Source organism: Neolamprologus brichardi, chromosome 11 (genome assembly GCF_056152115.1).
Source record: "Neolamprologus brichardi isolate AB-2024 chromosome 11, ASM5615211v1, whole genome shotgun sequence".
Lineage (NCBI taxonomy): Eukaryota > Metazoa > Chordata > Actinopteri > Cichliformes > Cichlidae > Neolamprologus > Neolamprologus brichardi.
In genome coordinates, this window is record NC_142114.1 from 30,138,995 (window position 1) to 30,163,069 (window position 24,075).

General features: G+C 43.5%; 1 protein-coding gene across 3 annotated transcripts; it reads right to left on the reverse strand.

Moving 5' to 3' along the window:
- Window positions 1-564: 564 nt before the first annotated feature.
- On the reverse strand, window positions 565-22,603 carry scn1ba (sodium channel, voltage-gated, type I, beta a). Of its 3 annotated transcripts, XM_087848538.1 has the most exons (7): window positions 21,396-22,603; window positions 21,234-21,292; window positions 8,295-8,461; window positions 6,262-6,499; window positions 4,821-4,962; window positions 4,535-4,606; window positions 565-2,453 (listed from the first exon to the last, which is right to left on the reverse strand). In XM_087848538.1, the coding sequence occupies exons 2-6, from the start codon at window positions 21,289-21,291 to the stop codon at window positions 4,540-4,542; spliced, it is 672 nt and encodes a 223-aa protein (XP_087704664.1). In that variant the 5' UTR covers window position 21,292; window positions 21,396-22,603; the 3' UTR covers window positions 565-2,453; window positions 4,535-4,539. The 3 variants fall into 3 exon arrangements, with proteins under 3 accessions (XP_087704664.1, XP_006809315.1, XP_006809316.1); XM_006809252.2 differs by having other exon boundaries at window positions 21,234-22,603; XM_006809253.2 differs by lacking the exon at window positions 4,535-4,606 and having other exon boundaries at window positions 21,234-22,603.
- Between the last annotated feature and the right edge of the window lie 1,472 nt (window positions 22,604-24,075).

Consider the following 24,075-nt stretch of genomic DNA (forward strand, 5'->3'; position numbering starts at 1 on the left):
TACATGCTTCCAGCTCCCGTTTCTGCTCGATGACAGCTCGTACTTTTCCTTTTTCTCCCTCCCTCGCTCACAGACACATAACGGGTATGGCAGTCCATTCTCCCTGCAGCACGGACTACACTGCCCATGATGCTACATTCTTTAGAGCTATACCTGTAGCATTCTGCCTGTTAGCTTAGCATAACAACAACAACAGGCGCTCTCTCACCCAGGAAACACGCAGAGCGAGAGCGTCACCCTGTAACCATGGCAACCGTAACGCTGCCGCCTGGAACAACAGAACGTAGCTGTCAAACAAAACCCAAACAGTCCTGACCCGCCACAATATGAAACAGGGAAGTACCGCCGTGTAATCCATTTATTTCAACAAAGTAACTGTATTCTAAATACCACCTTTTTAAACGGTAACTGTAACGGAATACAGTTACTCATGTTTTGTATTTTAAATACGTAACGGCGGTACATGTATTCCGTTACTCCCCAACACTGTACAGAATTCACTTTAAAAACTAATTTGTGTTTGCAGCTCAGTTTAACTTCATTCACAGACATCCCTGCACATTAACCCGACACACATGTAAAGGCCTCAAACAGCTTATTGTGTCAGAAGTTTGATTTATTTCAGTTTGTTTCCAGTAAGCAACATTTCCACACCTAAAACTGCAGATTCTGATTTGCTGAAGCACGAGCAGTGCAGCGGGGAGGGCTTCTTCTCGTTTCGCCGGTTCCTTCATTTGTGCAGGAAAATGTATTCATCGCTTACAAAGGAGGGCACGGACGCTCATTTGTTCTTTTTTTAGCATCTCAAACTTTTGGTGTTTGTTCTGAAAAGAAAACATCACATTTCCGCCTTTGCATTATTCCAACACGCAGCATGCAGGTACGTGTGTCTCGTTCTTCTCAAAGTATGAAACGTACTTTTGTACAATAGACGAGCAGTAAACATGCAGACTGGCAGTGTTGAGCTGCCATCTAGTGGCTTTCTGGAAACATGTTTTTCTTAAAAGCTTTTAAGAAAAACATGTTTCACATTTTTCCCTTTTGTGTTTCCACTGGCTTCTCTCCGGGAGGCACACTGGGCACGGTTTGTGGTGCATTTGCCCACGGCAGTTTTATAATAGTTTGAGTCCTTAAGTTTTCTACAAAGACACTAAGACATTGGTGTGGAGTTAAACATCAGTGGGAAACTTTCAGCTGCTGAGGGTTACACTTTCTCAGGGGCATCAACTTCTGATCTGTGACAGGAAGTCACTGTTTTTTTTCAGCACTGAGGCTTGTAAACAGCTTTGAAGGGCAAGTTTAAATGAGGAGCGAGCCTCCTCGTGTCAAACAGCCAGTTTAAACAGGCGGTGATCTGCTGAAAAGGCCTGTCAGGCTTTTTTAACCTGGCCTGTGACGTACATGAGATAAAACAGGATCTAATATTAAACCTTAAAAACTAGCTGCTGTAGACCTATTCTGCTCATTCCTGCTCCGTTTATATTGCTGGTCTGAAATGGAATAGCTTTGCATGCCTTTTGTTCACCAGTGCAAACAAAAAGTCTGCAGCAGTAACTAGCATCACCACAGCACACGGCAAACAGCTGCAGAAGCTGCAGTTCCCCTAACGTCCACCAGGGCGTGCCTCCAGCAGTGAGTCGTAGACTCTACAGTAAACTTTACAGCAGAAATAAACATTTTTACAGCCTGACACAAAAACAGGATTTGGCCTCTGAGGAGGAGGATGACAGCTTCATCTGGGGCTGAAAGTTCAGGGTTTGAATGGCATCGTAGGAATGTATATATGACTGAGAAAAAGGAAAAGCAGAATATGTCCACTGTAAGCTAACAGTGAGGTAACATTTGCACCTTCCTGCTGCGTGTAAAGGTGAAGCTGTCGTGTTTCATGTGCTGCAGGTTAAAAAGGTGTTTGGACTCTTTATCCGGCTGATGAACAGTGAGCTGCACGTAAGATAGACCAGCACTTATATTTGTATTTGACATTATTTTGTGGTATAAACTGATTATCATGGTTATAAAGATAAGGATGATAAACAGTTTTTATGTGGCTCCACAGTTTAGTGAACCTGCAGAGGAAACCAGTGATTTTAACGCTCACGCATGGAGAGTGATGAAGTATTTCTTGATAAGCTTGTAATCATGCAGTTAGTGAATACATAGCGTATAATAGACCCTACATGTGTTCTGTGCAGACGTATACACCTATATACAGCATGACTCCCTCCCTCTGTCCAGCTTAACAAAGACCTGATGCATCTGTGCGTTCCCTCTGAACGTTCGTCCTTCATCCTGCTGCAGAAAGTCACTTTAGAAAAAAAAAAACTTTCCATGAAGATCTTTCTCCTCGCTGTGGTTCCATGTTTCCAGCTTGTGGAGAGGATGGTGAGAGGAGGAGAGGGCACACAAGAGGACGAGCAACTCCTCAAAGAAGCCGCCTTGAACGTTTCCCCGAACTGAAGATTTAAAAAAAACAAAGAAAACTGTAAGTCGCTGACAGCGAGTGATGTGAGGCAGTGAGCTCAGTTTACATCTGATAAACGAAATTTAAAGCACGGGTTTCAAACATGAGGTCCAGGGGCCATAAAAAGCCCACATAATTCATCAATGTGATGTGGCTCAGAGGTGTGCAGCACTCCTGACTGCTCCTGATCAGGTCTGTGGGTCTGATATGTAAACTCCACAGCTCCTCTGCTGGATTCAGGTCTGGGAAATCTGAGGGTTGGCCGGTGACAACGCCAATCATCAATAATCTGCTTGCATGACTACATGAAGCTGGCCAGTGAAGACTGTCCTGCAGGAGTTATGCACCGCCCACTTCACCAGCTGATGGTGGTACCTAACAGCATTCAGGGTGCTGTCGGCTAACAGGTGGAGGTCTGTGCGGTCCTCCCTGACCATCGCTGACACACCCAGGTCGTGACAGGTGTCGACAGCAGAAGAGTCACCATGGCGTCTGCAGACTCTTTCGTGTCTGTTGCACATGCTCAGTGTGAACCTGCTTCCATCTCTGAGCACACCGCAGGCCCACAGCAGTGGTGGACCTGCCAGTGCTGGTTTTCTGGACAGAGCTGTGCTGTGAGCACAGGATCAGGTGTTCTTACAGCATAAAATCTGAAAGTATTAATGTCATGTAATGCTCTCTAAATGTTCCTCGAGATGTTATTTTGAAGATCTCCCGCCTGAGTGTAGCTATCTAACGAGAGGCGCTTGTAAGATGAAGCCTGGGGTCACCAGACTGATTCAAAACACATAATTACTGGAATTTTTCAGTTTCATTATTAATTTATGTAAAAGTAAAATCAGAATTCAGTAAAATGATGAGAAAAGTAAAGCAAGACCTGACCCACAGTGAGCTTTGCTGCAAATGTATGACTTGTATGTTGTAGGGCTGCCACGATAAGTCGACTAGTCACGATTACGTCGACTATCAAAATCGTCGACGACTGATTTAATAGTCGACACGTCGTTTGAAGCTTTGTAAGATCACAAAAGACGCAGGAATAAGTAGTAGGATTTAAGAGTGTAATAACGGACTGAAACAGAAGATGGCAGCACTGCATGTACAAGGATGCCAGCTGCCGTTAAACCCCGAAGAAGAAGAAGCTGTGTCCCAGAATTCATAGCGCAGCCCAGTTCAGTTTCCAACAATGGCGGCAGCTAGTTAGTTTAATATTACTCTTATTATTCTTTCTGGGTCACAAAATAAACGTTTAGCATATTTTCAGGCGAGAATGTAGCTGTGTAAACCTCAAATATCTGCTCAGTTTATCAAGACACCACATATTTTCAAAAGCGCTCCGACGTTTTCGGAGACGTCTGTTACCCACTAGCTCGATAGCTAGCCGGGGGCTAGGCTAACTAGAGCCGTGAGAACACCGGACTCCCGGCTAATCGTTTTCAAACCCACCGCCGTCTTTCGCTACTCAGGTTAAACATGATATATAAGTCACTTAGATAACTTAAAAATGTTATTGTTTGGCTTTTTCAGTATTTTATTTGTTCCTGAGTAAATCGGTTTGGCTGAGATTAAAGTTATAGTTTTTACACAGCTGAATAAACGTCAAGCAGACAGCTGATTATCAGAAGTGTGAGATGCTCAAGAATTTACTCCGGTGTCCTGTTATATTTTAGATAGCAAGGAGTTTATTAAACTTCACAGAAACAATCTGCAAATTTCATTAAAATTTAATAAACTATCATCTTGTCTTTATTTTTAGTTAGCACATACCTTAAACACTTCAAGCTGTAAGCTAATGATAGTTATATAAGAGCAGATGCTGCTGGTGCAATAAGCTGTACGTTTTACGTCCAATGGATGATGATCTGATTAGTCGACTATCAAAATAATCGTTTGTGGCAGCCCTATTATGTTGACATGAAAACTACTTACACATGTGTTCTTATGTGTCTGCGTGATTTTTGGATGTAATCTGATTACTGCATGACCTCCTAACCCGCCCTTTTTGCATCTTCGTAAAATGAAAAAGCAAACAAAAGAAACTAAATATGGAATTTCACGGTGATCGAGACCTACCCGTGCTATTCTGCCACTTGTGCACCTGCACAATTATCTTTACTTTCCGATGCTATAGCTAAATACTCCTCCCTGGAAGAAAGCGAGAAGGAAAAAGGAGAGAAACAAGAATCAGAAGATGTCAGCTCAGTGAGAGGAAAAGGAAAATGTCATGTTGAAAACAGCAGATTGAAACAGTAGGATGGAAACACGAGGTCGGAAGGTGGGAAGTCGGGACATTTGGACGGCCCGGCGGGATCTGGAAACAACGTCCTGCTACTGCTCGTGTGCTTTAGGCGGTACTCACGCGCTCTCTCTCAGAGCTTCCTCTCCTGCTGCCGAGATCTTCCTGTAGCAGTAAATCATCTCGACCAAGAGCCAGAACTGCAGCCCGATGATGGAGACGTACATCATCACCTCAGACAAGATGGACGCCATTCCCCGGGTAACTAGAGACACGCACAGGGTTAATTTGGATGTTTATGCAATACGAGTTTTACAAAGATACAACTCCTGGATTTAAAATCATCATTTCCTGAACTTCACATAGTTCAAAATCTTCAATTGTCTTGATTCGATCTGAAACGAGCTGTTTTAACTCCACCTGACCCTCTATGACATCATAAAGATCCAAGAGAAGAAAAAAAGTGTCTGAAAATGAGTGTTTAACTCGTAATCTTTTACTTAAGCATAGACTGACCTCATTACTGAGAGGAGACCTCCAGGCCGAATCAGGACCCTGGAGAGCTCATGTCTCTCATCTTTGTTAGGAAGGGAATTTATAAAGGATGCGCTTAACCTGTAGAGCCAAGTGCATCATCATCTTCTACATCATCAATATCAGTTTTTTAAATTAGATTACATGATGCATTTTGAGTGATAAATAAATCAGTAAGAAATAGAATCTAATTGATTGCAGAGGCGATCGTGGCTCAAGAGTTGGGAGTTTGCCTTGTAATCAGAAGGTTGCCGGTTCGAGCCCCGGCTTGGACAGTCTCGGTCGTTGTGTCCTTGGGCAAGACACTTCACCCGTTGCCTACTGGTGGTGGTCAGAGGGCCCGGTGGCGCCAGTGTCTGGCAGCCTCGCCTCTGTCAGTGCGCCCCAGGGCAGCTGTGGCTACAATGTAGCTGCCATCACCAGTGTGTGAATGGGTGGATGACTGGATGTGTAAAGCGCTTTGGGGTCCTTAGGGACTAGTAAAGCGCTTTACAAATACAGGCTATTTACCATGATTTGGTAGCACAAACAATAACTGTTTCCTCTGTATGGTTGCAGGTCTTTACCTACAATATGAATCACTTTAAGGAAACTGTTGCTTTGTGATGTGATGCTGCAACGTATTTTAAACCAGCGTCACGTTCAAAGCCGCTGACGTGGCTCATTTACACACAAGGTGTCCTTTGGTGGTGAACTGAGTGGTGACATCACTGAGACAGGGTGTTGCTCGCCCTTTTTCAACATCCAGGGCTGCTGTTTTGGAAGGGTGTGGTGCTCTCTCCCAGAGGAGGAAAGTGATGAATAATCTGTTAAATACTAGCTTGCTTAAAAAGATGCACCAACAGAGTTGTACTGACTACTTTACTACACGCCAAGTGATCGTATCTGCCAGATAATGGCATTTAACACAGCCAGCATGTCCAGTTCAGTAACTCTGGTTAGTGTGAGAAATGAGGCCCATCTCAGAACTCATGTAAAAATTAGGAAACCAGAAATGGAAGTACGAGTCAGTTTTGAGTTCAGTGCTTACGCCGTGCAACCACATTAATGGTGATGTTCTTCTCTTTGGTCTTTTCGTAGGCATAGTTGCTGTATCTGAGGGTCCGGCTAAATTTGCATTTGTAGGTTCCAGTGTCATTGTAGGTCACGTTGAGGATGTAGATGGAGCCATCCTGCAGGTCCCTGGTATGTTTGCTGCCGTTCCAGTCCAGACGCTTGTAGAAACGTGGGTCAATGATCTCGCCGGGTTCATCTTTATAAATGTACAGCTGGAAGAGGAGGCGGAGGGAGGGAAAGACATCATTTTACACTTCTGGTGTGTTTCTCTACCTGTTCTTGGATTGGATTACAGGCTTCACATGAAATCACTCTAATCATTTCATCACACAGAAGACTCTCTGCATTTTAAAGGTTTTGGTTTTTGGAGCTATATTTGAAAGGAGAGTGTAGAGTGCTGCTCTGTCCATCGCCCAACACAAGCCTGATGAGAAAACTGCATCCATAAACTACACAGGTGCAACCTGGGTGTCATCTGCATAGCAGTGTAAATGTCTTCTAATGATGCTGCCTAAGGGAAGCATGTATAATGTAAACAGAATTGGTTCTAGCACTGAACCCTGTGGAACTCCATAACGCTCGAACGCTCACTGAGGTCTAGCAGGACAAGCACAGAGATGAGTCCACTGTCAGAGGCCAGAAGAAGATCATTTGTAACCTTCACCAAAGCTGTTTCTGTGCTGTGATGAACTCTGAAACCTGACTGAAACTCTTCAAATAAACCTCTGCAGATGATCTCAGTCCAATCTTTCATATGTCTTGATGCATGTTCAATCATCCAGGTAAGGAAGTCCCAGAAAGTGGATTCTGTTCATCTGGACATCCAGGTGAGTTCTTCAGTCTGACTGCAGGTTTCCAATCTTATAAAAAGTACATTTGCACAATGATTGAAGCTAGCACCACTGAATGAACAATGGGCTGGGAGGTCAGTTCCTTTAATATGCAAATTGTCATGACCACTGATCAATAACCATGAGTCCCATTCACAGAGAGTTGGGGAATGGCTGCAATCACAGCATGTAAGATGGTGACAGATGTACCCTTAGGCCCCCTCCTCGATTCAGAGATGGTCTTTCCCTTTTCACGTAAATGGCCTCCTTGGCTCCGCCCTCAAACCAGCGTTCCTCCCTGTCCAGGATGTTACATCCTCATCATTGAAAGAGTGTCCACAGGCCTGTAGGTGTAAACAGACTGCAGAGTCCTGGCCTGACGAGGTGGCTCTTAGTCACAGGCTGTTTGATGAATACATCATCCTCCTGCGTTCACACCATCTTCCAACGCTGTGAACGCAGCCATCCCCCAACTCTCTGTGAATCTCAGAGCCATTGATCAGTGACTCATGCATGTTTAAAGAAACAGACATCTGGTCTCCACATCTCTTCCCGATATTGACTGAGCTGCAGCCTACATCTCATATCTGCACTTGCTGGTGAATTAATGGATGCTGAAACTAAAAGGCAGCTCAAGGCTAATGGGATCTTCCCTGCTGTATGCATGAGGCGTAATGGCCTTTTGCTGTGCCTGGTTGTGTCTCATTAAGTAAGTAGAAGATATTTTCCAGTCGGTGCTGAAAACCTGTCATGGAAAACGCATCTCTCTGCTCTGCCTCATGATAAATGCATTGGCATCCTTTTCCCAGAAGAGAAGAGGCTGCTGTGATGATGTGTTGAGACATCCAACATCTAGCTTCAGAACATTTTACTATATTTCTGGCTAAATAAATTTCACCTCTGCTATTTTAGGGATATGCAAGCATAACTGACAGGATTTGGTCCCTGCTTGAAGAGCATCTACAGCTCATCCAACCATCTGATAAATAATACGACTGCTGTGGGCCTAAATGTGCTAACGCAGCATCCAGGAAGTGAAAGCACCGAATAGGCAGTATGTACATGCCACACATTTCACCTCCACAGTTTATGGATGCAGCTTGTTAACCAAACACCAACCAAAAACTGAGGCTTCAGAAACCGTGAATGACATGCATATTCTGTGCTAAAATCTTACGTCTGAGAAGTTGCTGTCGCCTGAGCCCTTGAAGGACCATTGGACTTTGGCCGTGGCATCCACCTCGCCTCTCATCTTACAGTAGATGCAGCCCAGCTTGAAGCCGTCGTTGACAACAGCCTCTGTGTCCGAGTCCACTTCCACGCAGGCCCCGTGGCACAGCGGAGCTGCAGGGTGAGGGAGACGCAGTTAGTCTCTGTCTCTCGGCCTGTTTGCGGGTCACGGGGTCAGAGGTAAGTGCCGTGAGTGGCCGTCTTCCTCTCTGTCGTGTGCCCGTGACTCGAGGGAAAGGCTGGTGTTTTCTCTCAGTACTTGCAGGCAAACTGTCTAAACTGTACTCGAGAAAACAATGCTCGCTGCTTGACTTTTACGTGCTTGGTCCCAATGCTCATTACATGCAAGTTTTTTCTTGCAATTTTTTATTTCCCCTCATTGTTTCAGCTCATAGATGGATTAGATTTGGTAAGTTTGGGTTCTCTGTTTGGCGTCATTTTCACTTCTGGTGTTTTTAACTGAACCTGGGGGGAAATAAAGAGGTTGCAGTGAGCGACACCATTGTCTTGCATTCTGGCCACTGCTAACTGAGCTAAATCCATATATAGAAGCGTGAGTCTATATATGCCATCATCATCATGACACATACTTCTCATCGGCCAGGAGTTACACACCTGCAACTCCAAATGTTTCTGTCTCACACTGCACCTTGCAGTTTCCACTGCGGCCTCAGCATCGCTCTCAACCAATGATCTTGTGCTATTCTCAACTCTCACCTCTGGGAAGCGTTTGATTTGAATCGTAAGATGGTGGGGAGGGGAATGAGGGAGAGGACAGAAACACAGCACACAACGCTGATCAGAAAAATCATTAAACAGCAGCCGCAAAAACGCCGCTCTGTTTCTTTACTTCCTGGGACGTTTAAAAGAAACACGCAATCGAAAAGCCACCACACGGAGGGACGTGGAAGGGGAGACATGAAAGAGGGCAGAAAGAGAAGGTTAGCACAGGTATCAGTCGTTAACAGCCATTTCTACAGGAAAAGCACGGGAGACGGGGAAGCAGGAGGGGAGAGGGGTAAATGCTGTATGATGCACTGCAGAGAGGAAAAAAGGGGAGGAAGGGGGAGAAGAGAGAGTTAAAAACACAATTTAAGGCTTCACAAATATAAACCCAAACACTACTGAGCCGACAGCTGTCGCATTACAAGAAGAGACTGAAGCAGACCACAAACCCCCCAGATGGACCCGAGAACAGCCGAACCCGAGCCAGACGGCAATGATTGCAGAGGACTTGGAGAGCAGGGATGAGTGATTACATGAGTGTCTCATTCAAACAAGCTGTATTTGATTTTGGGCAGAAAGCGCGTCGTGATGAGCGCGCTCAGAGAGAGCGGCAGCTGTCAGTCCTGACGCCCGGTTCACTCGTCACGACGTCAGAAGATCTGTTGAACTGGTTCAACGCCTAGCTGTGAGCTGATTTTATTAGTTTGTGTTGTAAACTCATAATTTATGAATGCTCATAATTCAGAGCTCCACCCTCTTATCCAAACAAGTATGCACGCTTTTGGCATCCCCTCCAAAAATGATAGTGTGGCAGACCACTAGGGGGCTCCACTCACACCCAGCGAGAAGGGAAGGGCTAATGTTTTTGGGTTGTAGGAGGTGTTTGCCGCCCTGTGAATTCGGTTGGTTGAAGCCGAGATTAAAGTTGGAGTAAAACGTGGCGAGCTCTCGTGTCGTCCTTACGTACCTCCACAATGGTGCCCGTGTCTATTTTTAATAAACAGTTTATTACACTTTAAATATACAGTGTGGTTTGGGTGAACTCGTTTACCACCATTCGCCGTCACATGCTCGAGTCTCGGCACCTTCTTCTCATATGTTATTATAAACATCTGAAACAGTTGAATCATGATTTTGCTCTAAAGCGCGGGAGCTCGGGGTTTGGCGGTTTTCTGGGAGGCGAGCCTGCTGAACACCAAACAGGCCTGAGGCAAACGCCGTCTGCACACACACCGCTCAGAGGACAGAAGAAAACATTTTTTCCCTTCAGATTCATATCTGCTGTAATTGGCTCTCGTCTCTGTTACAAATGCGATCTGATTGTTTGCGTTAATTGCACGCTGCTGTAAGCTGCACCAGCTGTCAGCGCCGCGGCTAATCCTCGCCACCAATAGAGGTTGATGAGAGTCAGTCATCAGTTAATGCCCCTGTGAAATCCCACAGGGGGGGCATCTGCAAATCAAACGATAGCCATTTCTTTCTACAAAGAGGTTCCACCGAGTTTCCAGCTGAGCATTAATGTGCAACAACATTTTGACTCAGGTCTGTGTACTGCTGACTTTACCTGATACAGATTCTACCATGAAAAGCAAAGAAAGGAAACAGGAAGGCAGTAAAGAGACACCAGGAAGAGGACGTGCAGAGACACATAGAAGGGTTTGACATGAGACCTGGAATACAGACAGCAGAGACACATTAAAACAGGAACTAACCACAGCACAGATCAGGAGGAAGATAGAAGAGAGCGCTCTGGCTGCAGAGCCACAAGGCCTTTCTCAATATGCGTACTTGCGTTGTCGTGATACGTCATCAGTCAGAGACCAAGTACCGCTCCAATTCGAAGTACGCATCAAGCCGAGAACGCAAAAAAGTCCCGGATGCGTTCTCGCTCCGCCCGTTTTATCGAGCATGCATCGGTGGTGACTTGTGTGGACTTGGTACAGCTAAATATCCCAGAATGCATTTCGTCCAAAACTCAAACAATGGCGGACGAGCGGGGCTAAAAACTTTTAAATATTACTCTTTCTGGGTCACAAAATAAACTTTTAAGTTCTTTTCAAGTGAGAATGTAGCTGTGTAAACTTCAAATATCTGCTCGATTTATCAAGATATCATATATTTCCAAACAAGCTCCGACGTTTTCGGAGACGTCTGTGACCCGCCAGCTCCACAGCAGACAGCGAGGTCGAGGAGTATTACAGCCGACGAGAACAGCGGACTCCCGGCAGATCGTTTTCAACCCCCCCGCGGCCTTTTCGCTACTCAGGTTAAACAAACCCCAGTAGTTGTCTATTGTATTGAGTGTCCACTAAAATAAAAATAAAAGCGTTCTAACATCTCACCTGCTTGTGTTTATTAAGGTATGTACACGTATGTATATGTACACTATTTTTATTAATAGAGATTTCACTACTGAGGTTAAACATGATATATAAGTCACTTAGATCACTTCTAAATGTTAATGTTTGGTTTATTTCAGTGTTTTATTTGTTCCTGAGTAAACCGGTTTGGCTGTGATTAAAGTTAAGCTTCATAACATATTACTCACAGTTAAATTAAGAGGGGGCGGCAGTAAAACCTCCGGACCTGTGACATCATCAAGTACGCTGGTGTTCCAATTGTACAAATCGCGAGTCCGTGCTCGCGTTCTTGGCGAGTCCGTACTCCCGTGCGTTCTCGGCGAGTACGTACTCACCGAGAACACGAGTACGTACTCGCGTACTTGAGAATTGAGAAAGGGCCACACTGTAAACCCGAGAAAGTTCAACTCAGAGTCAAGCTGACAAGGCTCAGTTCACATATAAATTAATTAAAACTGCTATTAAACTTTTGATGATTGAGTTTGATCTTTTTTGCAGTATTTGCAGGACCTTTGTTGCTTTTCTCTTGTTATGCTACAACAGGTGCAGGCTGCTGGGGGGTTCCCACCGGGTGTTTCTTCTTCCCTCACTATGTGTTTATACACCTTTCTGCACTGAACCATTACTCATTATTAATCTCCGTCTTCCTCCCTCACCCCAACCAATCACAGCAGATGGCCCCGCCCCTCCCTGAGCCTGGTTTTGCTGGAGGTTTCTTCCTGTTAAAAGGGAGTTTTTCATTCCCACCGTTGCCAAAGTGCTGCTCATAGGGGGTCATATGATTGTTGGGCCCCTTGGGGCAACTGTTGTTGTGATTTGGTGCTATATAAATAAAACTGAATTGAACTGCAGAACTTGAAGGTAGTTTAATGTTTGCAGGTCAACCCGCTGCACTCATGTTGTCACCGATTAGCACAATATGAACATCTTAACGTTCATAAATCTAATTAAACAAACATGTGATGCAGAATATTTTAACCAACATTTGTAATCTTTGCTGCTGCAAACATCACCACACCCACTGACCTGATGACATCAGACACACACGTTCATGTTGAAACAGAAATGAGTGCCATGAAATTATTCCATCAATGCGTGTTCATCAGAAACTCCTCACAACGGGAGAAAATGTCACAGGAACTCAAAATACTTTCCCCCCCTTGTTTAATATTAAGTTTACACAACATATTCTGTGTAATTACTTTATGCATTCAGGTTTACAGTGCAGATGTAAATCCAGCTGCACACAGACAGCATGAGGCTCTGATCCTGAGGGAGGGTGACACAGTCAGAGGCCACACTGTGCAAGGTGAGCAAGGATGTTGCTGACTGTCCAAAGCTGAGGCAGCGAAAAGGCAGCGAGACGAACATGCAAGCAGACACAAAGAGGAGCTCACATCCAAAGTGCAGACTGGACAGTCAGCAGAGTCCCCGAGCAACGATTCCTCAGAGCAGCAGCCGCAGCAGTGCACAAACACAGAGCATCAAAAATGCAAATCCATTGCATAATCTGCAGACGGAGGTTCAGGATTATGCAACGGATATTCCAGAAAATGCCGATTAGGAGATTTCTTTTTCCCCCAACAGGCTGGTTAATCTCTCATTTCAGTTGCCGTTTGCCTCCTGAGGTCTACAAAGCAAAAACAACCTGACTTAACTGCAAAAAAGATCATCCGCCCAGTGAGGTGAGCTAGCTTAGCATGTCACAGGAGGCTAAAGAAAATACAGAAAGGATCAAGATTATTTGCTGAACTGGGCACAAGAGGAAGAGAAGAGAATTGGATAAGCGACAGGAAAAGAGATGAGAGAGGACGACATCTGTTTCCATGGCCGGGTTACCAACACCCACAGACACCGTGGGCATATATGACCCGGGTTTAATGCCAAGCATCCGTGACATTTCCCCCGACACAGAGCCGGTGAGGGACTTTCTACTGGAACAAGGGAAACAAAAAGACACACAGCTCCGAGAGCATCGCTTTCGTTTTACTCCACAAAGACGCCACTTGATGGCACAGACGCAGGGCTTTACTTCGTGTGTTTTCCTCTGCAAGAGCAGAGTCTGTCCATTTCCAAAATCTAAATGAAACCGCTCAAAAACCAAAACAAGACCCCAAAACTACCAAAACCAGTGCAGAATTTTTATCACAGCTAACTGAGCTAGAAACTAAAACTACATATGAAACTTGTTTTACTTGGCTGGGATGTCTTATGTCTTAAATTTTTACTCCATCACTTTAAATAAAACCTCAGAAAAAAACTGAACGATTTTAAACAATAAAAGCTAAATAGAAACAATCAAGATCACCATGGAAACCAGCTGAAAGTAAACTGAAAAAAGACTAATTAAAAAAAATCACAAAACTGTAATAAGCATTTACATTTTTCTTTCATAAATGACATTTCCAATGTTTTTCATGGGTTTCCAGTTTGGATATTTGACAAATAAACAATTTTAATATAAGATTTATTTAACAGTTTATTTTTAAAAAGATTATTTTTTATGTTCACTAGAGGCTGACTCCTAACAGCGAGTCATTCACAGACTCCCATGTTAAAGTGTTAATGTTGACATGTTTATAGCCACAGGTCTTTACTGGCAATATTACAGATAATTTCCCTTTCATAACGACTGTACTGCAGTTCATTCATTCAACTCGACCAACTGGATTTTGTTAATGTGAAAATAAGAGGTCAGGGTTAAAAAGAAACAAATAAATAAACACTGAAAAGAACACAGTGGAAAACGTTAAACTAAAAATAATACAAAAAATAGACACAAAATAAATATAAATGTTGTATTTATTGATGTTCAGTTGTAGCACTGTTAGTAATATGAATTATATTATTGGCACATTTGACAATATTTCATTTATTTATTGGCAGTATTGGGCCTCCACACACAGACAGTGTTGGGAAGGTTACTTTTAAAATGTATTCCACTACAGATTACAGATTACATGCCCCAAAATGTATTCTGTAACGTTACTCAATGAGAGTAACGTATTCTGGATACTTTGGATTACTTCATATATTATCATGCTGTTTACAACTACACGAATGCGCTATTGCTGAACGATTTATTACTATTACTGAAGGTTACTTGCCATACCAACACCAATTAGATGTTTAAATCTTAATATAAATGAGTAACAGTAGGTGGACATTAGGTAAGGCTGCAGTTTTTGCATCGATCTTGTATAGAAAACTATTCCGCGTGTATATAAAACAGGTCCATGGCTCCGAACCGTAGTAAAGGGACCTCTGAATAGGGCTGCCACAAATGATTATTTTGATAGTCGACTAGTCACCGATTATTTTTGCGATTAGTCGACTAATCAGATCATCATCCATTGGACGTAAAACATACAGCTTATTGCACCAGCAGCATCTGCTCTTATATAACTATCATTAGCTTACAGCTTTAAGTGTTTAAGGTCTGTGCTAACTAAAAATAAAGACAAGATGATAGTTTATTAAATTGTTGACAACTGAGCTGGACTGCGCTATGAATTCTGGGACACAGCTTCTTCTTCTTCGGGGTTTAACGGCAGCTGTCATCCTTGTACATGCAGTGCTGCCATCTTCTGTTTCAGTCCGTTATTACACTCTTAAATCCTACTACTTATTCCTGCGTCTTTTGGGATCTTACAAAGCTTCAAACGACACGTCGACTATTAAATCAGTTGTTGACGATTTTAATAGTCGACATAATCGTGACTAGTCAACTAATCGTGGCAGCCCTACTGAATAATACGTCGGGTTCGTGTCGGGCTCATAGCCGAAAACTAGCTTTAGTTGAAAGGCTGCTCCAACAGAACTTATTGTTTCAGAGGAAAACACGAACACGGTGTACAGTCGAGTCTTAATAGCTTACTTACAGCTGGGCTCGTCAGGCTCTCTTCTTGGCTGCAGTGGTTATTATTATATTTACATGCTTCCAGCTCCCGTTTCTGCTCGATGACAGCTCGTACTTTTCCTTTTTCTCCCTCCCTCGCTCACAGACACATAACGGGTATGGCAGTCCATTCTCCCTGCAGCACGGACTACACTGCCCATCAGGCTATGTTCTTTAGAGCTATACCTGTAACACTCTGCCTGTTGCCTTCATATTAAATATTTTTTGACTAATTTTTAAAAAAATTTCTTACCCACGGGCCGCAAGTAGGGGTGACATGGGCCGCTTCAGAGCCTCTTAATGTGTGTTTTGTTTGGGTTTCCACCGGCTTGGAATTACCAAAAATAGAGAGGGCATAGCTGACCATATGAAACAGGGAAGTACCGCCGTGTAATCCATTTATTTCAACAAAGTAACTGTACTCTAAATACCACCTTTTTAAACGGTAACTGTAACGGAATACAGTTACTCATATTTTATATTTTAAATACGTAACGCTGGTACATGTATTCCGTTACTCCCCAACACTGCACACAGTACATCCAGGGAGTTACATTTGTGCTTTAATATCTTTAAAACATCTCCAGTGAGAGAAATCCTTTGATTTCACTTCAGCTGTAATTACGTCTACAACAGGTCTTCAGTTTTTTCCTGTAAGCTAAACCAAAATACTTTCCCTTCAATATTATCGAAGACGTTATTGGATCAAATCTGTTCCCAGTGATTGTTTTTACTCTCCAGGCTGTGTGGAAGGTCACCTCGTCCTTCAGAGCCCATCAAAGCCCATCAAAGCCTCCCCTTTAAAGCAGCAACAGCATCTCACCGGGATTACAAACCTCCACACAGCTGGATGAACAGAGGCTCAGGTGTGCATGCGTCTGCCTGTGACGTGTTTGTGACACTATCGAGAGGGACACACGAAGCCCGCAATTAGGTCGTGGCACAGTCTCTCGCTCCAGATTCGTGGGTTAGAAAGGATCTCGCCTGAAACAGAATCAAAACGAAGCTGCTTCCTAATCAAAGGCGAGTGGCAGCTGCAGCCTGAGAAGACGAACATCATAACATCATGTTTTTGTTCCTGTTGCATTCAGATGAAGCACATCAATCAGCAGCATCCAAGATCCAAGCATCTCTGAGCTTTCAGTGCCACGCATTTAGTTCCTCTTAAGAAAGGGCTGCAAAACTTTGTAGTTTCATCGTGGGCTGAAAGCAGTGTTGGGGAGTAACGGAATACATGTACCGCCGTTACGTATTTAAAATACAAAATATGAGTAACTGTATTCCGTTACAGTTACCGTTTAAAAAGGTGGTATTTAGAATACAGTTACTTTGTTGAAATAAATGGATTACACGGCGGTACTTCCCTGTTTCATATTGTGGCGGGTCAGGACTGTTTGGGTTTTGTTTGACAGCTACGTTCTGTTGTTCCAGGCGGCAGCGTTACGGTTGCCATGGTTACAGGGTGACGCTCTCTCTCTGCGTGTTTCCTGGGTGAGAGAGCGCCTGTTGTTGTTGTTGTGCTAAGCTAACAGGCAGAATGCTACAGGTATAGCTCTAAAGAATGTAGCATCATGGGCAGTGTAGTCCGTGCTGCAGGGAGAATGGACTGCCATACCCGTTATGTGTCTGTGAGCGAGGGAGGGAGAAAAAGGAAAAGTACGAGCTGTCATCGAGCAAAAACGGGAGCTGGAAGCATGTAAATATAATAATAACCACTGCAGCCAAGAAGAGAGCCTGACGAGCCCAGCTGTAAGTAAGCTATTAAGACTCGACTGTACACCGTGTTCATGTTTTCCTCTGAAACAATAAGTTCTGTTGGAGCAGCCTTTCAACGCCTCTCTCTGTCTCTGCTAGCAAAGTTGACCCAGACAACAAAGTAAAGCTAGTTTTCGGCTACGAGCCGACACAGAACCCACCGTATTAGCCAGAGGTCCCTTTACTACGGTTCGGAGCCGCGGACCTTCAGTAACAGTAATAAATCACAGCAATAGTACATTCATGTAGTTGTAAACAGCATGATAATATATATAGTAATCCAAAGTATTCAGAATACGTTACTCTCATTGAGTAACGTAACGGAATACGTTACAGAATACATTTTGGGGCATGTAATCTGTAATCTGTAATGGAATACATTTTAACTGGCTGAAAGTGCACACGCAGAGGAAGAATGGTTTGTGAAGAGGACAGACGGTGATTATTTTTAGATTTTCTCACCTGACAAAGATGCTTGGAAAACCGGTTCATCTCATGTTTTTGTATAAGTGCCGTCCATAAATCATGTTAACTGCTTTTTAAAGGTTTAGTGCACTGCAGCTCTAGAGTACTCATAATTAGCTTATCTGGCAAATCTATGAGCTCCTCTGTAATGTAATCTTCCTTAGTGATGCCGAGGATGGAGTGAACTGATGTAATGGCGATGGAGCCGTTATTGAAACAAGCCATTCGCAGACTAAAGGACTCTGCCGTGTTACAACTTTGGACGCAGAGTTTTAATACGGTTCGGGTCAGGCTTGAAAGGGAATCTCACACAGTGCTGTCAAATGATTGTCGTGGCTTTTTAAAAAACGCAGCTTGTTATCAGATCAATTGTTTTTTCCCACTATCTGAAATGAACGATGTGACAAACATGCGACTTTTTACCAACAGAGAGGATCGTGGTTGTGACAAACAGAAACAATTCTCCTCATTCCCAGATCTGCGCTCCACAGGCAGCTTTGCATGATTCACAGTTCAAAATAAGTTCGTTATTCAGTTTATTATGTTCGTAAAACAAGCTCCTTTGGCTCATCCCATTTAAGCCAACTGTCGCCTGACTGGCTATCCCACAGCAGGTGGGCGGGGCATCTGTGTCTGATGTCAGGATATCAGGTCTCTATGATATCACACAGACCCAGGAGTAAAAAAAGTCAAGTCACAGCACGTTTATGTATGTTTCATACACTGACCTCGTTATTTGAAACTTAAATATGAGCACCATTGTAACAATATAAACATGACAGCACAAAAGAAACAAAGAAGTCTCACAATTTTTATCCTATCAAAAAAAAGAAATCAACAAAAAAAAAAAATTCAGAGGACCAAGTACGGCACCTTGAGGGACACCTCTTCTTTGAGTTATGTCGTTTTTCTTGTAACAGTATTAGGTCAGTACCATTCAGTTTGGAACAATTACAGCACCAACTTTACTCACAGTCTGCCTTTTTCTAAGACGATTATGTGAAACCCAACCACTGTCTGCACTAACACTGAAAATTATATAAATAAATACTACATTTATTTATTTATTTATTTTTCCTTTTTCTTTTTCCTTATGTATTTTTTATTTATTTTGTTTGTTGTTTCCTGTTTTGCTTCTTTTTCTTTCATTCTTATTGTATGGATATTTTAGTTGTTTAAATATAGAAAAAAAAAGAAAAAAATGTATGTACTGACAGATAGCTAAAGTTGATGGTATTGTATAGTAATTCTAAAATGTCAATTTAAAAAAAAAGAAAATTATATAAATAAATATAAAGATAAATAAAGATGTAAATCTTAAAATCTGTAAATAAAAAGCAAAATACGTGTGAAATATCGAGCAGGCTTCTTTTCAAAACAAAGAAATATCACATAAATACTGAAGCCATTTTTTAATCATTATTTTGTCATCAGATACAGGGTACCTTTTTTCTATGAGCTAAACTCAGTTTTTGGGTGGATTTAAAAACATCAAATAAAATGTGCTTTTGTTTGGGGGGGTTAAAATTCTCAAAAAGCTCATAATCTCATAATCTCTTCTGTTCCTCTTTGTCAGTTTCCATCCAGTGTGGTGCTTCGCCTTCTATCTTCCCTGTCTCCAGCTCCAGATGTAGAAGCTGACTCTTAACCTTTAACTAACCCACCGGCCCACATCCAACCCGTCCCTCCCGCTGACAGACGTTGTGTAACCTTAGTACTTTGCCCAGATCGCTTTCCTGCAGCTCTGACATGTGTTCACTTTTGGGCGGATGAAGCCGTGTTAACACGTCCACGTGCAGCTCTGAGTGACTGAGTGTGAGTTAAAGAGCAGCTGGCTGATGGAGATAAGAGCTCAGTAAATCTCACTCTCAATGCTTTGTAGAGGTTTCTGAAGAAATTCATCAAAGAACACTCTTGGTTAGGCATGCTTTGTTTTTATGGTCAATACTGATTTCATTTGCATACTGTTATGTTTATATATATGAATTGATGGCTTTACATTTAGAAACATTTTCAAACGCCTGCTGGTTTCATGAGACTGGCAGTAATTAAAATGTGATGGATAGCGAGGTTCAGGCTATTTTCGCACATCAGTGGAAGGTGTTTCTCCTGCTTTAAATAAATAAATGTCGGTAACCAGATTCCTGTGAAGGTGAGAAAGTGAGTCGTGATATCTGAAAGGATCCAGAAGGAGCACAGGGAGCTGGTTCGAGTCAAAGGATGATGGTTTTCACCCAAGTGCTCGACTTCAAAAACCCCTCAAATCACACACCTGCATGCAGCGTGATGCTGGCAGGCTGAGCTGTCTGAGAGTGCGTGTACAAAAGCATGAATGATGGACTCCATCAGCAAAACAGGGGACGGTGATAGTCCATTTCTCTCTGTGTGTTTTGGAGGGCAAAAACGGTTCATATTTAAAATTGGGTAGAATGTAAATTTTAGTCTTAGGTTTGAATGATTAACTGTTTAACTGCAAAACATAGAAACATGGTTTGTCCATCGCTGGCTCGACGCTTCATCGAGTGACAGCCTGAGGTCTTTGTTCTTTGTGCACCTCGTACCTGACATGTTAGGTTACCTGGTGACTCTAAATTGGCAGAAGGTGCAGATGCTAGCAAACATGGCAGACGCCATGAGGTTATCCCCCTCGTCATGTTTCAACAGCAAAAACTGCACCAAAGATGGACAGATGTTGTTGTTTCAACAGTAACCAGTCAGACTGTTGGTTACAGAGCAAACACACGTCTTTGTTCGATACAAGATTTGATTGACAACTTATCTGGTTAGAAGATGATTTGGACACAACATTCACTCCACCCACGCAGACTAATGGTACCGAGCGCCTGCCGTGTTTGTGCGAGCAACATTTATCTTTGTGTGAATTCTGTCTCATTATGTGCTGCATGCAAAAGGCATCAGTTCTAGTTCGATTTGGCTCATCTTTTCCAGAGCTTTTGATGTTTGGTTTGCTTTTTGTTCCGAGTCCTTAAAAGAACGACCTAAAACAATTCTCAGAAGGACAGAAAAGCTATGTCTTGAACACAACTTTGATCTTTGTCCCGGTTTCTAATCAAGACCCAACAGTTTCAGTGTTTGCTGAGACAACATTCAAAATGAATTACTCTTATAATAACCTAATGGGACTCTTGCACCTTAAAACCAAACAAAAGGATCAAGTCCAGTTTTAAACCTGGTTTCCATACAAATAAAAAACAAGCTTCAACTTCAGAGAGCAGGCAGCTCTGCAGGAGCTCATCACTGTTACTGATCTTTGCCAGTTAATCGATCATTTAATTGTTTACGTTATCCTCGCTGACTCCAGCTTCTCCAGCCTGTTTGTAGCTTCGGTCTGTTTATCGACGTAAAACTGGACGACATCCATTTCACAACGATTAACCAAACATCATGGGCATGTTAATAAATAATGAAAAGCAGTCATTAATGGAGGCTCCACTCTGTGAACACAGGCACACATTGTTCCTGACTTTTAAGATACACACCAGATGCTGCGTCGGTATGTGTGAGTGCGTTTGCGCTCGGCATTTTAAAGCCGCCACCTGGCCTCATGTCATTTCAAATTTTGAACAGCTGGGCGTTTGGCTCCACGGTGGAACAACAAACAGTCGGACGCACACGGAGAGCAGAAAACACCTCAACAGAAACCATCGAGGTCACCACTCACCTTCAAGTGGCAGGAGGACCAGAGGCAGCAGCAGCAGCAGCTCCTTCACCGCGGACATCCTGACAGAGGACAGAGGGGTGGTGGCGTCTCTCAACAGTGCACACACAGACACACACATACACAGACAGGACAGATCTGGAAACCCTCAGAGCATAAACACACCAAAGACGTCCCAACTGTGACTAAAAGTCGCCTCCTGTTTATCTGAGGGGTGGGTGGTGTGGGTGGGTCCTCCTCTTGCTCTGCTCCTTGTTCAACAACAGCTCACATCAGCAGCAGTTCGTTCGTGCGCCTCTCAGTGTTTGAGCATCTAGAGTTACCAGAGGGAAGAATCAGACCAGGTCTCAGGTTTCGGCCTCTTTGTTCAACTATTTATATTCCGCGGCACACCCTCGGGTCTCCTTATTGACACTGCATGCACCACACAATGTAAGAGCCAATGGAAGCCCGGTGTTTGAAGCTCAGCTGGTGGGGGATGATGGAAACAGTGCTGGAAATGGAAGACGTGAAGTTTGTGAGAGCTGGTGATGACTGCGCAGCTCGAGAGTCTTTCAAAATGTTGCATTCATGAATCCACGAGAAACACCGAGCTGACTTTGTCCTCGTGGGCAACCTGAGTTTAAAAACGGAGGAGCGGAGCTCGGCTGGGCCAAGTGGAAGCAGTGGGAAGCGTGCGCCTCTCTTTGGCTTTGGAAGACTCAGTATCGCGTCTCTCGGAGTTATTGCTGTCTGCAGAACCTTTCGGGGAAGAGTCTTGTGTTTTCCCTCTTATGAAATCACCCGCTGTGCGCGCACATATGCGTGGTTTGGCTGCTGTCTGCGCATGAGCTGCACAGGTGGCACGCACCGGGCGGTGATCCCGCGCGTTTCTGGGAAAAGTGCGCGTTTCCCGCTGTGCGTTCCAGCAGTGCAGCCGTCTTTAAACTCACCTCCGGTCTCACAGCGCGAATCTGTCGAACCCGAACCGTCAGCGCCCTACTGGCCGTCTGTTCTCCCTGTGAATCAAACGTAGTCCCGTTTACCTGTACAAAGAATCCTCCTCTGGAGGAGAAATCCTGCGCTCCTTCCTGAGTTCCTCGAAGCGCCTCCTTCTACTGACAGGTTAGAGATGGTCTCTCTCCCACATCGGAGAGATTTCACGATCACACAAGGGGAGAAAATCTTCTTTTCGACCTTTAAGAACGAGCAGAGCTTCACATTCCTGAGTGAGGACACACAAACACACACACAGAGCTCCAGAAATTACGTGACGTGTCAGCGCAAGGATGCCGCGCTAATCAGTCTTTGGGATGGGTGAAGGCTCGGGGGGAGGTGCATGGAGGAGGAGGAGGAGGGTATTATGCATTACAGCAGCAGAGGGATGGAGAACGAAGAGGAGGAGGGAGAGGTATAGAGCCGTTGTTATGGCAACAGCGATGGTTTCTTCCCTTCCAGAAACCCCACGTGCTGGCAGGAGAGTCAGGTCTGAGTAACGGAGCGGTGTCACGTGACGCCTGGATTTAGACTGAGCCATTAACGGGGTGGGAGGTACAAAATAAAAGATTTATGCCTAAAATACTGACTTCACGACCTGTGATTAGACGTAATTTTCCCCAGAACTAAAGTGTAAAACGTTCATTTTAATGGAGAAAAGTGAATAAGAGACATTAGAAATAAACAGTGTGTACAACAGAGTGGTTTGTACTGAGAAAAATGGTTCCTATATATGACTAAATTCATATAACGTGTGGGAGTAAAAATTATACCTCCTGTGTGCATAAAGCTCAGCCTGACTGCTGCTGGGATGAAGGAGCTGAGCTCCACGGTCCCATCCGGGGGTGAGAGGTGCTGTCCATAATGGACATTAGCTTGGCTAACATCCTCCTCTCACTCATCTCCTCTGTCCAGGACAGAGCTGACCCTCATTAACTGTAAGCCGTTTCCTGCCCCTCTGTGGCAGACAGCCACATAAAAGCCTACAGAAACCACCACAGTGCTCCTCAGTAATGTCCTGCAGACCTCAAAAGACCTCAGCCGACTTTTTGATGGAGCTCAATTTTTTCAGTGTACGATGAAAATGAGACAGAAAACAAACGCAAACATTTCAACCAGGATTAACCTCAGACAGTCTTGTCCCTGCCAGGGGGGCTTCTGCAATAAACAACACTGGATCTCTTATCCTGTACCTGCAGTGGCTGACAGAGCTGCATCGTTAAAGTCAGGCTTACATGGAATCAGTCTAAATGCAGCTGATGTCATTATTCAAAGTCAGAGTCTGGATTCAACCGTCTAGTTGAATAGTTCCAAAATAAAAGTGTCAGAGATTGTACCTCATTGCCTGCTTCACACCTTTCTTATCGTCACCTGGAAGGAGAACTTTGTGTTTTTTTATAATCCCTTCATCAAATAAAACAACATAAAGGAAAACAAATCAACCATGGGCGACTAAACTGTGACTGTAATGGGCAAGCGAGTGCATCAAGTAATAATACACAATTCACTAGGGATGCAACGTTCCCATTTTTTCAAACCGATACTTGGATCTGAGTACTTGCCGATACAGAGTAAAAATCGATACTTCTACTACACACACACACACACACACAAATGCAATGAATTGGAAGACAGGTTTTATTTTATTCTCTGCCGATAAAAAATAAAATCTTAATAAAAATGACCACAAAAAAATTTCAAGTGAAAAATAAGCACTTCTGTTAAATTATTGCAGAGTCTCCACATTGTAATTTAACAAAATATCACTGAACTATTGGCACTGTCTCGAGCTTTCAGAATAATAAATAAACACTTCTGTTCGGAATAAAATAAATACAAATTAGGTTTGAGAATAAAATAAACTTTTAAA

Excerpts from the sequence above, each read along its gene's own strand:
- scn1ba (XM_006809252.2), bottom strand. The coding sequence starts at position 21,351 with ATGTGTGTGTCTGTGTGTGCACTGTTGAGAGACGCCACCACCCCTCTG. Across the intron at positions 8,462-21,233 it reads GGTCCTCCTGCCACTTGAAG|CTCCGCTGTGCCACGGGGCC; the intron begins GTGAGTGGTGAC and ends CTCACCCTGCAG. Across the intron at positions 4,607-4,820 it reads GAAGCTCTGAGAGAGAGCGC|GGAGGAGTATTTAGCTATAG; the intron begins GTGAGTACCGCC and ends GCTTTCTTCCAG.